This window comes from Erinaceus europaeus, chromosome 2 (assembly GCF_950295315.1).
Source record: "Erinaceus europaeus chromosome 2, mEriEur2.1, whole genome shotgun sequence".
NCBI classification, from domain to species: Eukaryota; Metazoa; Chordata; class Mammalia; order Eulipotyphla; family Erinaceidae; genus Erinaceus; species Erinaceus europaeus.
In genome coordinates this window covers 99,079,545-99,092,422 of record NC_080163.1, presented here as the reverse complement: position 1 = coordinate 99,092,422, position 12,878 = coordinate 99,079,545, and the positions used below count along the sequence as shown (strand labels likewise).

Genomic DNA, 12,878 nt, shown 5'->3' with positions numbered 1-12,878 from the left:
ATCAATAACAGTAATAATAACTACAACAATAAAAAAGACAACAAAGGCAACAAAAGGGAAAATAAATTTTAAAAAAATTTTAAATGCTTATCTACAGAAAAGTATTGCAATAAAATTAATGTTTTAATTAATTACTAAAATTTATAATGTTGACATTAACAAAAATAAGTAAATTTATCTTAATTTTGATATTAGCTACTAATGTAAAGTTATTCAAAGAATGTTTAAAATGTAGAGAATCACTATTTTCTATTTATTTTAATAATTTTTATTTGTTATTAATAATTTATCACAAGATTATAAGATTGCAATGTATAGTTCCACATACACCCACCACCAAAATTCTTTATTTTCACCTTTTAACCTCCCAAAGATAACCACCATAGTTCGCACAAGTCTTATAAACAGTGTGCTTGCTTCTGCTTTGTTTGGATTATTTATTTATTTATTTATTTATTTTTATTTAAGAAAGGATTAATCAACAAAACCACAGGGCAGGAGGCGTACAACTCCACACAGTTCCCACCACCCAATCTCCACATCCCACCCCCTCCCCCAATAGCTTTCCCACTCTCCATCCCTCTGGGAGCATGGACCCAGGGTCATTGTGGGCTGCAGAAGGTAGAAGGTCTGGTTTCTGCAATTGCTTCCCCGCTGAACATGGGCATCGACTGGTCGGTCCACACTCCCAGTCTGCCTCTCTCTCTCCCCAGTAGGGTGTGTCTCTGGGGAAGCTGAGCTCCAGGACACATTGGTGGGGTCCTCAATCCAGGGAAGCCTGGCCAGCATCCTGATGGCATCTGGAACCTGGTGACTGAAAAGAGAGTTAACATACGAAGCCAAACAAATTGTTGAGCAATCATGGACCCAAAGCTTGGAATAATGGAGAGGAACTGTTAGGGGGGTACTCACTACAAACTCTAGTGTACTTCTGCTTTCAGGTATATATTTTGCAGTAGTTTATGGATACGTGTGAACATATGCTCTCTCTCACAGACACTGGTATATATCTAGGTTTTGGGACTTTGTTAGAAAGTGAACCACCTGAGATGAAATTAGAGTATACTATGAAAGGAAAGGTCTCACCCAAGCAATGAAGCTGAAGGGTTGTCACTCCACACATGAAGTCTCTGGACACAGTCTGAAGTGAAGCATGCTGAGGTGGCAATCGTTGCGTTAGTTAGGCTGTGATGTTTGGATTTTTTTTTTTTTTGGCAAGTTCATGTAAGTCACATCTATAGATTCCACATATGAGTGAAACCATCTGGTAGTTGTCTTTCATCTCTTTACTGATTTTGCTAAGTACAATCACCTCCAGTTCCATCTGTTTTGTCCCAAAGAAGACAATATCATCTCTTCTGATTGCAGAGTAATATCCCATGGAATTTATATCCCATAACTTCTTTAGCCAGTCATCTGTTGATAGGCATTTAGGCTGCTTACACTCTTGCGTTATTGTGATCAATGCAGCTGTGAACACAGGGTGCATATGTCTCTTCTAATCAGTGTTTGAGTGTCCACTGGATAAATGACTGAAAGTGGTAATGCTGGATCATAAGGTACTTCCATTTATATTTGTTTTAGGACTCTCCATACAGACTTCCAAAGGGGCTGTACCAATTTGCATTTCCACCAGCGATGAAGTAGAGTTCCCTTTTCTCTACAACTTCAACATCTCATTTCCTGATTTATTAGTTAAGCCATTCTCTCAGATGTGAGGTGGTATCTCAGTGTCGTTTTAATTTGCATTTCTCTAATAATAAGTGAAATGGAGTATTTCTTCATGTGGGGCATATGTATCTCTTGTTTAGAAAACTGTCTGTGGTATTTTGGGCCAGTTTTTTATTGGGTTATTCTTCCTTCTTTTGTGGATCTGTACCAACTGTGTAAATGTTTGGTATCAGTCCTTTGTCTGATATGTTATGTGCAAGTATCTTCTCCCATTTACTGGGTTGCCTAGTTATCCTTGCTTTTTCTTGCTGTATAGAAGTGTTTTTAGTTTCATGCAATCCTATTTATTTCCTCTTCTTTTCATTTCCCATGCCTAGCAGATTGGGTCTCCAAATAATCTTTATTTTTTTAATAGTTATTTATTTATTCCATTTTGTTGCCCTTGTTGTTTTATTGTTGTAGTTATTATTATTGTTATTGATGTCATCGTTGTTGGATAGGACAGAGAGAAATGGAGTGAGGAGGGGAAGACAGAGAGGGGGAGAGAAAGATAGACACCTGCAGACCTACTTCACCGCCTGTGAAGTGACTTCCCTGCAGTTGGAGAGCCCAGAGCAAGAACCAGGTGGGGAGCCGGGGGCTTGAACCAGTATCCTTATGCCCGTCCTTGCTCTTTGCGCCACCTGCGCATAAGCCACTGTGCTACCGCCCGACTGCCCAAATACATCTTTAATGTGAAGTTTTTGCAAGGTTTTACTGATACTTTCTCTATCAACTTTGGAGGTTCTGGTCTAATATTTAGATATATAATCCATTTTGATTTGACATTGGTATGGTATTAGGTGGTAGTCTTGTTTCGCTTTTCTACATATGGCTGTCCAGTTTTGCCAACCCCATCTGTTGAAAAGACCTCCTTACTCTATTGAATGGTTTTGGACTCTTTTGTCATATATTAGGTGGTTGTAGATGCATGGTCTCATTTCTGAGCTTTTGATTCTGCTCCATTGATCCAACTATTCCAGTACGATTTTATTCTGATTACTACTGCTTTGTAGCATAAACTGAAGTTGAGGAGCATTATACTTGCATATTTTTCCTTCTTCTCATAAGTGCTTTGGCAATTTGTGGCCTTTTGTGGTTCTACACAAATTTTTGGACAAGTTGCTTAAAATTTTTGGACAATTAGCTTAAAATATGCATTTGGAATTTTGGTAAGGACTGCATTGAAATTGTAAATTGCTTTTGGTAGAACGGCTATTTTTAATAATGTTTATTCTTCCAAGAGGATTACTCTTCTCTTAATATATAGAGGAAAGACTGTCTTAAATATTGAAATTAGTTAATATTAACATTAAGTACATGGTTGGAATACTATTAAATTATGCATAAGTAATTCCAGATTACTTTCTTTTGTAAACTGATTTAGAAAGCTTTAGCTAAAGCTTTCAAAATTAACTAATGGTAAAAAAAATGGTGCCACAATGACAATGATTAGAATTTAAATTTTATTTTTGTGATATATTTTTAATCTTATCTACAAATAATTTTTTGCTACATATTACAAATGTTTTTTTTTCCAAGGAAAGTGTCCATTGCCACTCAAATCAGTTTCCTCATGAGCTCAAGTCCCATCATGAGTTCAAGCACTATTCTCAATACTTAGCCCTAAAGCTCAAAATACAGTCACAGATTTTATGACAGTGGCAGGTATCAATTTCATTCTGTTATTTAATGTTCTTATTTAGAGTCTTTCCCCTTTTTTCATTTAATACTTCCCTTTGTCTGTCATGTAGTTGCTATTTGACTAAAACAATAAAAGTCACAATTACAGCGTTTTGCAATATCATTAAAGTTCTGTTCCATTCAATCAGGTTCTTACTAAGTTTTGAGAACCTATGATGTGCCAAACCATTTCTTGTCCATTTCTTATAACTCACATTGAATTCCATTTTTTTTTTTTACTGGAAAGTCAACTGTCAATACCACACAAGTATTTGATGTAGCATTAACTTTTGTAAACAAGATCTCCAGTTCTTATTTTTGTATCCTAGAAAGTTAGTAGCATAAAATTCTAGAAGTTTCCCGGTAACTTAACAATATTTCTTGTTTTTTTCATTCTTTCTTCTTTTTTTCTTTTTTAATTGCCACCAGGGTTATTGCTGGGGCTTTGTGCTGACACTAAGAACCCACCACTCCCAATTTTCCATTTTTTTCCCTTTTCTATTTTCACTTGACAGGACAGAGAAAAATTGAGAGGAAAGGGGAGAAACATAGACACCTGAAGATCTGCTTCACCACTCAGGAAGCATACTCTTTCAGTTGGGGAGTGGGGTTTCAAACCTGTGTCCATGCACATAGTGATATGTGCACTGAACCTGGTGCACCACTGCCTGCCCCCCCCCATAATATTTCTAACCAATTCAGTATGTAAGAATATAGAATTCATTCAGATGTATTAGTTCCTTTCCTTATGGTGCCAAAGTGTTGTCTAATGTGTTGGTAAGAGAAATTCTTAAAAATAATAATAATCTCCTGTCAAAGACTAAAATAGAAATGATGAAATAATGCTAATGAACCATTTCAGATCAGTTATTTTTAGTGACTTTGTAAACACTTCTGTGTTAAGATCTGATTACTTGTTGGAGTTTTTTAAAACATCCTGATTGTTTTATTAAAAATTCACTTTAAAACTATCCAACAAAAAACAATTATGTCAAAGGTAGAATGTGTTTTCAAATACTTTGTTGATTTAGGCATTGTTCAACATTTCAGATTTAGTGACTATAAAACTTCAGATGGGATTTAATTTCAGAATATGACATGCTTAATAGGATCATGTTGCTTAGTTAATTGGAGGATTTTGATAGAACAATAAGCAAAGGATTTGTACTTTTAATCTAAAAATAAAGCAAAAGCATACCCTAGGGCAGCATAAACATCTTTGGGGCAGTGATGTTTCAAATCCTTATGGTACCAAATAGCACCCACTCTAACTGTGAGATCAAAGGAACATCTGCACATACAAGTTCACACATACATTCCAGTGAGATGAAAATCTATATAGCCCAGAAGTATACATCCATGTTAAGAAGTCTCTCGAAGTACTTCTTAAAAGAAAATGTATAATAAGAAACATAGCTGTATTCGCAACATTACGTGCATACAATATTCTGTATTAAAATTGCATGCCTCCAAGTATCCACTAGTGAAAAGTGTTTTTCTAAAAACTGTCATTTCAGTGTATCTAAACTGTTACTATAAAGTGATTCTACTTTCAAAAGATTTTTAAGATGATAGAAATTTATATACACTTCTTAAGTTATGTATTAATTTATATGTTATGAATAATTGTATTTCAAACATAGAGTCTAGATTATTCTTTAGAAAAATGTAAGTCTCTAGATGTTGGGCAGTTGCACACTCGGTAAAGGGTACATAGTACTATGTGCAAGGACTCTGGGTAGAGCCCCCACTCCTCACCTGCAGCAGGGACACTTAATAAGTGGCGAAGCAGGTCTACAGGTGTCTATCTCTGTCTCCCTCTCCCCTTTCAATTTCTTTCTGTTCTATCGAATAAAATTTTTTTAAAGTTTTTTTAAAAAAACAGAAATACAGCAGAGGAACAACTATGGTGAAATATATGTGAGTCCCTGGCCTAAGTCTGCTGATCTTAGACTACTAAGGGGATAGAGGAGGGTTATACGGTAGAGATCTCTCAATGCCCTGCTCTAGAGGCATCTGACATATTATGTTGTGCAAAGTGGACTAGCTTATATTTAGGAGAGTAATTCAATTGTGGCTCTGAGACAAGATTTTTGTCAAACAATATTTCCTCAAGAAATAGGAATATCCATTTTAAAAGAAATATCATCTTAATACTGATAAACAACAATATTGCTAATTTTTTTTAGCTCAAATGATAAGTTAGACCTTAGGAGACAGGAATAATATTTCTACTATAGCTTTTCCTGAAGATACTACTACCAATAGTACTAGTAGTAGTTAGTATTTCTTTAAAACTTTGTAGGAAACACTGTCATTTTTTCTCAAATATTTATTTATTTTATGTGAAAGATCATAGACTCACGCTGGCATATGCAGTGCTTGGGACCCTACTAAGAACTTCAGTTATGCAAGTTCTGCACTCTACCAGCTGGGCTATTGCCATAGTCACTCAGATGTTTCATAGACCTGAACATATTGAATGTTCACAGCAGTATCATTCACTTCATCGTGAGCTATTCGAACCTCCCACAATATAATGTTCATCATGTTCCCTATATTACAGATGAGAATATCAAGCTTAATTCTGCTAAAAACTTGTAGCATATCATCTGTGCCTTAAGGCAAAGACAAGAGTGTGCCGTGTGTGTGTGTGTGTGTGTGTGTGTACGCTCTATTCAAATAATTTTTAGAGATATTAGGAAGTTCTTCTGTCTGCTGACAAATTCTCAACTTGGCTTTGTATCAGGTTCCAGGGAGTGCTAAGTATCTACTAAGTAAGGGACAGTGACAGACTTGGCAGTCTTTGTTCCCTCCTGAGACCAGATAGGTATCTGCATACTCACTGAGAAAGTCCAGTCTCTGAACTACAGTGACTGAACTTGTTGGGAACTAAGAGTGGAAGAAGTGAAACTGCTTTGAACTGCTTCATCATACATATTTAATAATGTAGGATTCATGTTTTCTCAGACTGTAAAAGGGAAAGCTTTAAACACCTGTAGTATACTCTTTGGACAAATATTTAGTTATTTTATTTTATTTATCTATTTTCCCTTCTGTTGCCCTAGTTGGCTATTTTTTTATTGTTGTTGTATTTATTATTGTTGTTGTTATTGATGTTGTCGTTGTTAGAGAGGACAGAGAGAAATGGAGAGAGGAGGGGAAGACACAGAGGGGGAGAGAAATACAGACACCTGCAGACCTGCTTCACCGCTTGTGAAGTGACTCCCCTACAGGTGGGGAGCCGGGGGCTCGAACTGGTATCTTTATGCCGGTTCTTGTGCTTTCTGCCACGTGCGCTTAACACGCTGTGCTACCACCGGACTCCTAGACAAATATTTTGTTGACCTAGTCTTTGCTAAGTACTTCCCAAACCACTTGACATTTTAGCAGCATCAACCACAAAATAGTGTACATAAATTTGAATGTCAATAAGCCTTATTCAACTCACTTATATATAATAATTAAGCTTTCACTATGAAAATTTCCTGGAGTACAAGAATATAACTTACAAATCTTGCTTGCATGCACCTTAGTGTTTCCACTTAACAAAATGAAAACTTTCAAAGGAAATATAATATTCTTAAATGACAGATTCTTTTTTAAAAAAGTATTTTATTTATTTTTGAGAGAGATGCAGAGAGAGAAACACCAAAGCACTGCTCAGCTCTGGCTTATGGTGGTGCAGGGGATTGAACCTGGGACTTCAGAGCCTCAGGCATAACAGTCTCTTTGCATAACCACTATGCTATCTACCCCTGAAATGACAGATTCTTATTGCTATGCACCTTTTACTCAACACAAATCAGGTGTTTCCTTTTTTGAATATAGCATTTTATCTGTTGTAAATATATATATATATATATACATACATACATACACAAAATCTATATGACACAGAATCATGGACCAGTTTGTAATTTAACTGAAACTGAAAAATTAATTATATAAAAAAGTTATTCAGTAATCAAATCCACCAGTTTTCCTTTTTTTATTTTATTGGGGGGCATTAATGGTTTACAGTAGATACAGTTGTTGGTACATGTGTAAAATTTCTAGGTTTTCTGCAAAACACTCTCACCCCCAGCTGAAGTCCTCCTCCAACTTCATGTACCAGGACCTGAAAACATCTTCCTCCCAATCTTCGCCCACCACCTGCCCAGAGTCCTTTACTTTGGTGTAATAACAGCAAACTCAGTCCAACTTCTAGTTTGTGTTTCTCATTGCTGTTCTTATTTCTCAATTTCTGTCTGTGAGTGAGATCATCCCATATTCATCCTTCTCTTTCTAGTTTATCTTGTTTAACATGATTCCTTCAAAGCCCATCCAAGATGAGGTGAAGAAGGCAAATTCGCCATTTTTCATAGCTGAGTAGTTGTTCGTTGTGCATATATATTACAACTTTCTCAGTCATTTATCTGTTGTTGGACACCTAGGTTGCTTCCAGTTTAGGGCTATTACAAATTATACTGCTTTAAGTATAGGTATACACACATCTTTTTTCAGATGAGCATGTTTGTTTCCTTAGGATATATCCCCAAAAGAGTAATTGCCAAGTCATAGGGTAGGTTCCTTTCTAGACTTCTGAGAATTCTCTAGATTGCTTTCCACAGGGGTTGGACCTATTGACATTCCCACCAGCTCTATAGGAGGGTTCTTTTGTCCACATAACCTTTGCAGCATTTGTTGTTACTGTCTTTTCTGAGATATCATATTCTCACAAGGGTGATGTGGTATCTCATTGTTGTCTTTATTTGCATTTCTCTGACAGTCAATGATTTGGAGCATTTTTACATGTGTCCTTTGGCCGTTTGGATCTCTTCCTTGGTGAATATTCTGTTCATATCATTTCCCCTCTTTTGGATAGGTAATTTTTTTTTTTTTACTGATTTGGTGAACTCTATATATTTTGGTTACTAGCCTTTTGTATGATATATGGCATGTAAAGACCTTCTCCCATTCTGTAAGGAGTCTCTTTGTTTGGAGTCTCTTTCTTTTTTTTTTTTTTTTAAAGCTTTTCAATTTAATACAGTCCTATTGGTTTATTTTTGTTTTTGTCTTTCTGACAGTTGGATTTGTGTGATTGAAGATGCCTATAAAACCTAGATGGAAAAGAGTTCTGCCAGCAGTTTCTTCTAAGTATTTGATATTTCTGGTCAAAGATCCAAGTCCCTGATGCACCTGGAGTTTACTTTTGTGTGTGGTGAAATGCAGTGGTTCAATTTCATTCTTCTGCACATGTTAACCCAATTTTCCCATTTCCTTACCCTGCTTCATAAATTCATTGTCAAAAATTAGATGCCCATAGGTGTGTGACTTATTTCTGGGCTCTCAGTTCTACTTTACTGTAGAAAACATGAACAGGCCAGTTATAGCAAAAAAAAAAAAAAAAAAAGAAAGAAAGAAAGAAAGAAAACATGAAGAAGAAATAACCATCAAGAACCTTCCCCCAAAATTAAAATCCACAGGTTTTCTATATTGCAGTAACTATGATCTCTTATATTACACAGTGACAAGGACATTCACTAATTCAAATTTGTGGGTCTGATATGTGCTTGAGCATGAATGGCTGACCCCCCTCCCCCACCACCCCGAAGTTCGTCTGTCAGTCTCCCCTTGGCATGCCAGCCTTGTGATCAAGCAAGATGTGGCAAGAGTACACGGGAGAATTCCAACCTTCCTATCAGTCTTGCCACATCACCCACCCCTTGCCCCTTTCTGGTGGGCTTCGCCTCCTTATATTTCTATTTCCCTGTTCCTGCATCACCATCCATACCCTCTCATTGCCTTGCTCTCTTTTCCCTTATAAGGAGATACTGACCTCATTGGCCAGCTGGCTACTTCCCCTGCACAGCTACCCCTTTATAAATTTGTAACTGCGTCAATAAAGTTGTTCCGTTCCCCACAAAGGTGCCCTAAAAGAGATTTATGTATCGTCTGCTGCCATGATATGCTAGAAGACCCCTTGTAGTGAACTTGCTCCTGCCTCATCCCCCCACCCCCAATGAACCCCAACACAAATTGACTAGACTCAAACTGCCAATGTCATTATTTCTTATTACAGGTTACAAAACAGGTGATGAACATAAAATATATAGTCTTATATCCTGGATAATGAAGGCAGAAAAGATGAAGAATCAATCTTAGAGGGGCTGGATGATGGCACACCTAGTTGAGCACATATGTTACAATGCAGAAGGACCCAAGTTCAAGCCCCTGGTCCTCACTTACAGGAGGAAATCTTTGCAAGTGGTGAAGCAGGGCTGCAGGTGTCTCTCTCCTCTATCATGCCCCTTCCCTCTTGATTTCTGGCTGTCTCTAGCCAATAAATAAACAAATAAATATAATAAAAATAAAAAATAAATCTTCAATATTTCACAGTTAACAAAGAAGAACAATAGAGATTGAAAGAAAGGGTGGGGTTGGAGTATAGCTTACCTAGTAAGTCACATGCCTTGCCATACATATATATGGTGTGAATTTTTGCCCTGGCTTTGGGGAACTTCTGGGGTAAAATAATAAATAAGTAAGGGAGGGTTGCAAGGAGGCAGGAAAGAGAAAAAGGAAGAAAAGAAAGGGAAAAGAAGCAGAAAATATAGCGTATGCATCTAGTCAGGGAAGAAGTATATTTTATTTACACTGTTCCTATTATCACAATACACTATTTTATTTTTATTAGTGAGCATAGTCTTTAAGGGAATATATTGAATAATATGAATATTTCTTTCCTGATGCAAGGTGTAATTTGATGAATGGTTAAACAGACTTCTAGCATAAATTATCTTTGTCTTTGATTAGGTTCACTACCTTATGGTGCTGTCTGCCAACTGGGCATATGTGAAAGATGCTTGCCGAATGCAGAAGTATGAGGACATCAAATCGAAGGAGGAGCAAGAACTTCATGACATCCACTCTACTCGCTCCAAAGAGCGACTCAATGCATACACATAAATCCATTTTTCAAGTCCTTCCTACCATCCGAATGCATTGGTGTTTAATTAAGGGCCATCCAACCATCCAACCATTTTGAAAACAAATGAAAGTGCTTCTCATCAATGATAGAAAGGGTGACTTAAGAATCACCTGAATACAATTCTTTGTTGTTAAGCACTCATATTTCCTAATTTGTTAAATCAGTATAGTCAGATCTCTTCTACAAGCTCCTATCCAGCCTTTTTTGTTTCTTTTAATTTCTAAAACCCATTTAGTAGTTCATAAGATCAAAACTACTAACACTGTAACAGTCAAGATTTGGTTGACTTGTAATGACTTCCTACATGTCACACATAATATCTATTTCGTTATTTCCTTTTTTGTTTGTTTTGAACAGAAAGAAAAGTAGGGTTTTTTTTTTAATACTTTTTAGTTTTGATTTCAGTAACTAGTTGAACTACAGGTAACCTTCAAAGGGACCAGTGTACATTATGAACAACCAAGATACTATCATTCTGACTTCTGAAAATATGGAGATCTTGTCCGGAAATCATTGGCCAGATCACTGTCAGCCCTGGTTAATGTTTTCATCAATCTAAGGTGCAATTTCTAAATTTGTAAGAGTAGGTTAAAAAAAAGTGCTTCTTATCTTTGTTAACAGTTTTTTTTTGTTGTTGATGTACTTCAAAGGTATTTCTCTCTGATGACTCATGTTTATATTGTGAGCATGTAGAAACAGTGATGCTAATGCATGGCTAACTACCTTTTTAAGGTTGTGATACCAGGCTTACCTTTTACATTATAGTCTAGAGGCCGTTTTAACAGAATTTAATTATGATGGACTCTTGGAGAATGATTTCTTTGTGATTAAGCAGTGGCTGGATTGGAACTTTGACTATGCTAATGTGGGACATTAATTACCTTTATGAAGGTGGTATATTAAGCACACTAAACCCTGGGAAGTTGTTTTACCTACTTAAAAGTTTGATTGGATTGCACCTCTGTAAAGTATCCCCCAAAATGTGTATGATATATTTGAAAAGGCTTCCATTAATATAATAGCTTTGCTTGCAGCCTTCCAATCTATGTTGGTTTACCTGTAGTGTTTTTTAAAGTGTGGTCAGAAGCCACAGTAGAATGTATCCTTTCCAAATATAGTGATATCTTTGTGTCTTTATTTCAAGTAAGTCATTTTAACCAAATGTTCATTCATATTCATTTATAAGAAGTACCTGTATCAAGGAAATAAAAAAAAACACAATCAGTATTATTGGACCAAATCTGGTGTTTATTTTAACCTTGAATCTTTTTTTATTATTTCTAATGCTACAGGAATGCTGTTAAAGTGTCTCTTAAAATGATATAGCCTGACAAGACATTTTTGTCAGTGTTTAAAATTTAGGTAGCATTGTGCACTGATTTGACCATTGTGAAATCCTTTCTCAGTGTAAGTGCATTTCTAATAAAATTTATTAAGTGAAACAATCTTTGTACAATGACTAATCATGCATCATCAGTAAACTTTAAAAGTTCTTGTAGTCATTTGGAAGCTATTATTGGGGTTTTCTGTGGCATGACTATGCATACTGTAGTATTATTTAATTTGGGGCTGGGTTTTGCTTTTTTTTTATACTTAGGCTATCTTAATGGTTCATTTTTCTGATATATGCAGTATTACAGATATTCAGCAAAAGTATTAATGGGCTTCTTTAAATACTCTATTATAGTGTTTCAGTTCTGTGTCTAACAGTTTGTGATGATTTTTAAAACTGTCCTTTAAACTTATGTAATAATGTTGATGCTTTTGGCTATTTTTTTTCTGGTATTAGAGTTTGTATTTTCACAGAGTGCTTTGTAGCAGGCATTACTATTAATCTGTTTTGTACATAAATGTGCCAACAGCTTGATGGTGGCGTTTTTGAACTGTAGAACAAAGTGCTTGCAAAATGTAATAAATACACTTGTGTACTTTGTGTACTTATTCTTAGTTTCTGCAGTGTTTTATTTTTTCCTTCTTTTGGGGTTTTTTTTCTTTTGTTTGCTTGTTGGTTTGTTTGTTTTGTAATGTTTCTCTTTGCTGTGTGTGCATCCAACTGCAGTAGATAACTATCCTCTTTAGAAGTTTGCCACAGTCGAGCTCACGTGAAATTTCAAAATTCAATGAAAATTTTGTGCATGAATATAAAATACGGAAATCTAGGGCACTAGGAAAGAGGCAGAGGAGTAAGCAACTTTGGAGGTGAATAATTTTCATGTGGAGACGACATGAGAATTATTACCAAGGTATGGAATTTCTTTAACTTTTGTGACTTCATATTTTCTTTAGTGCTTTATAAACTGAAGAATTAAACAATAATTAAATCTAGCAATAAATATGTTGATTTTCTTCAAAGTATCAAGGTGAAAGTTCCCCGCCACCCCAGAGATTGGGGGATTGCAGACCTTATCATTTATGAGGATCTTGAATCAAGCCGTTGGTCACCACATGGAAGCACTATGTGAAGGAAAATCTTCACTAGTGGTAGAGAGGTGCTGTGGCATCTCTCCTCTCT

General features: G+C 36.0%; 1 protein-coding gene across 1 annotated transcript in view; it reads left to right on the top strand.

Moving 5' to 3' along the window:
• The window catches only part of GPM6A (glycoprotein M6A), a 163,494-nt gene extending 151,187 nt beyond the window's left edge, over nt 1-12,307 (top strand). The window contains exon 7 of the mRNA XM_007528261.3: nt 10,192-12,307. Coding sequence (XP_007528323.1) covers nt 10,192-10,344 — 153 coding nt within the window. The 3' untranslated portion in view covers nt 10,345-12,307. The remainder of the gene's footprint in view (nt 1-10,191) is intronic.
• The last annotated feature ends 571 nt before the right edge of the window (nt 12,308-12,878 follow it).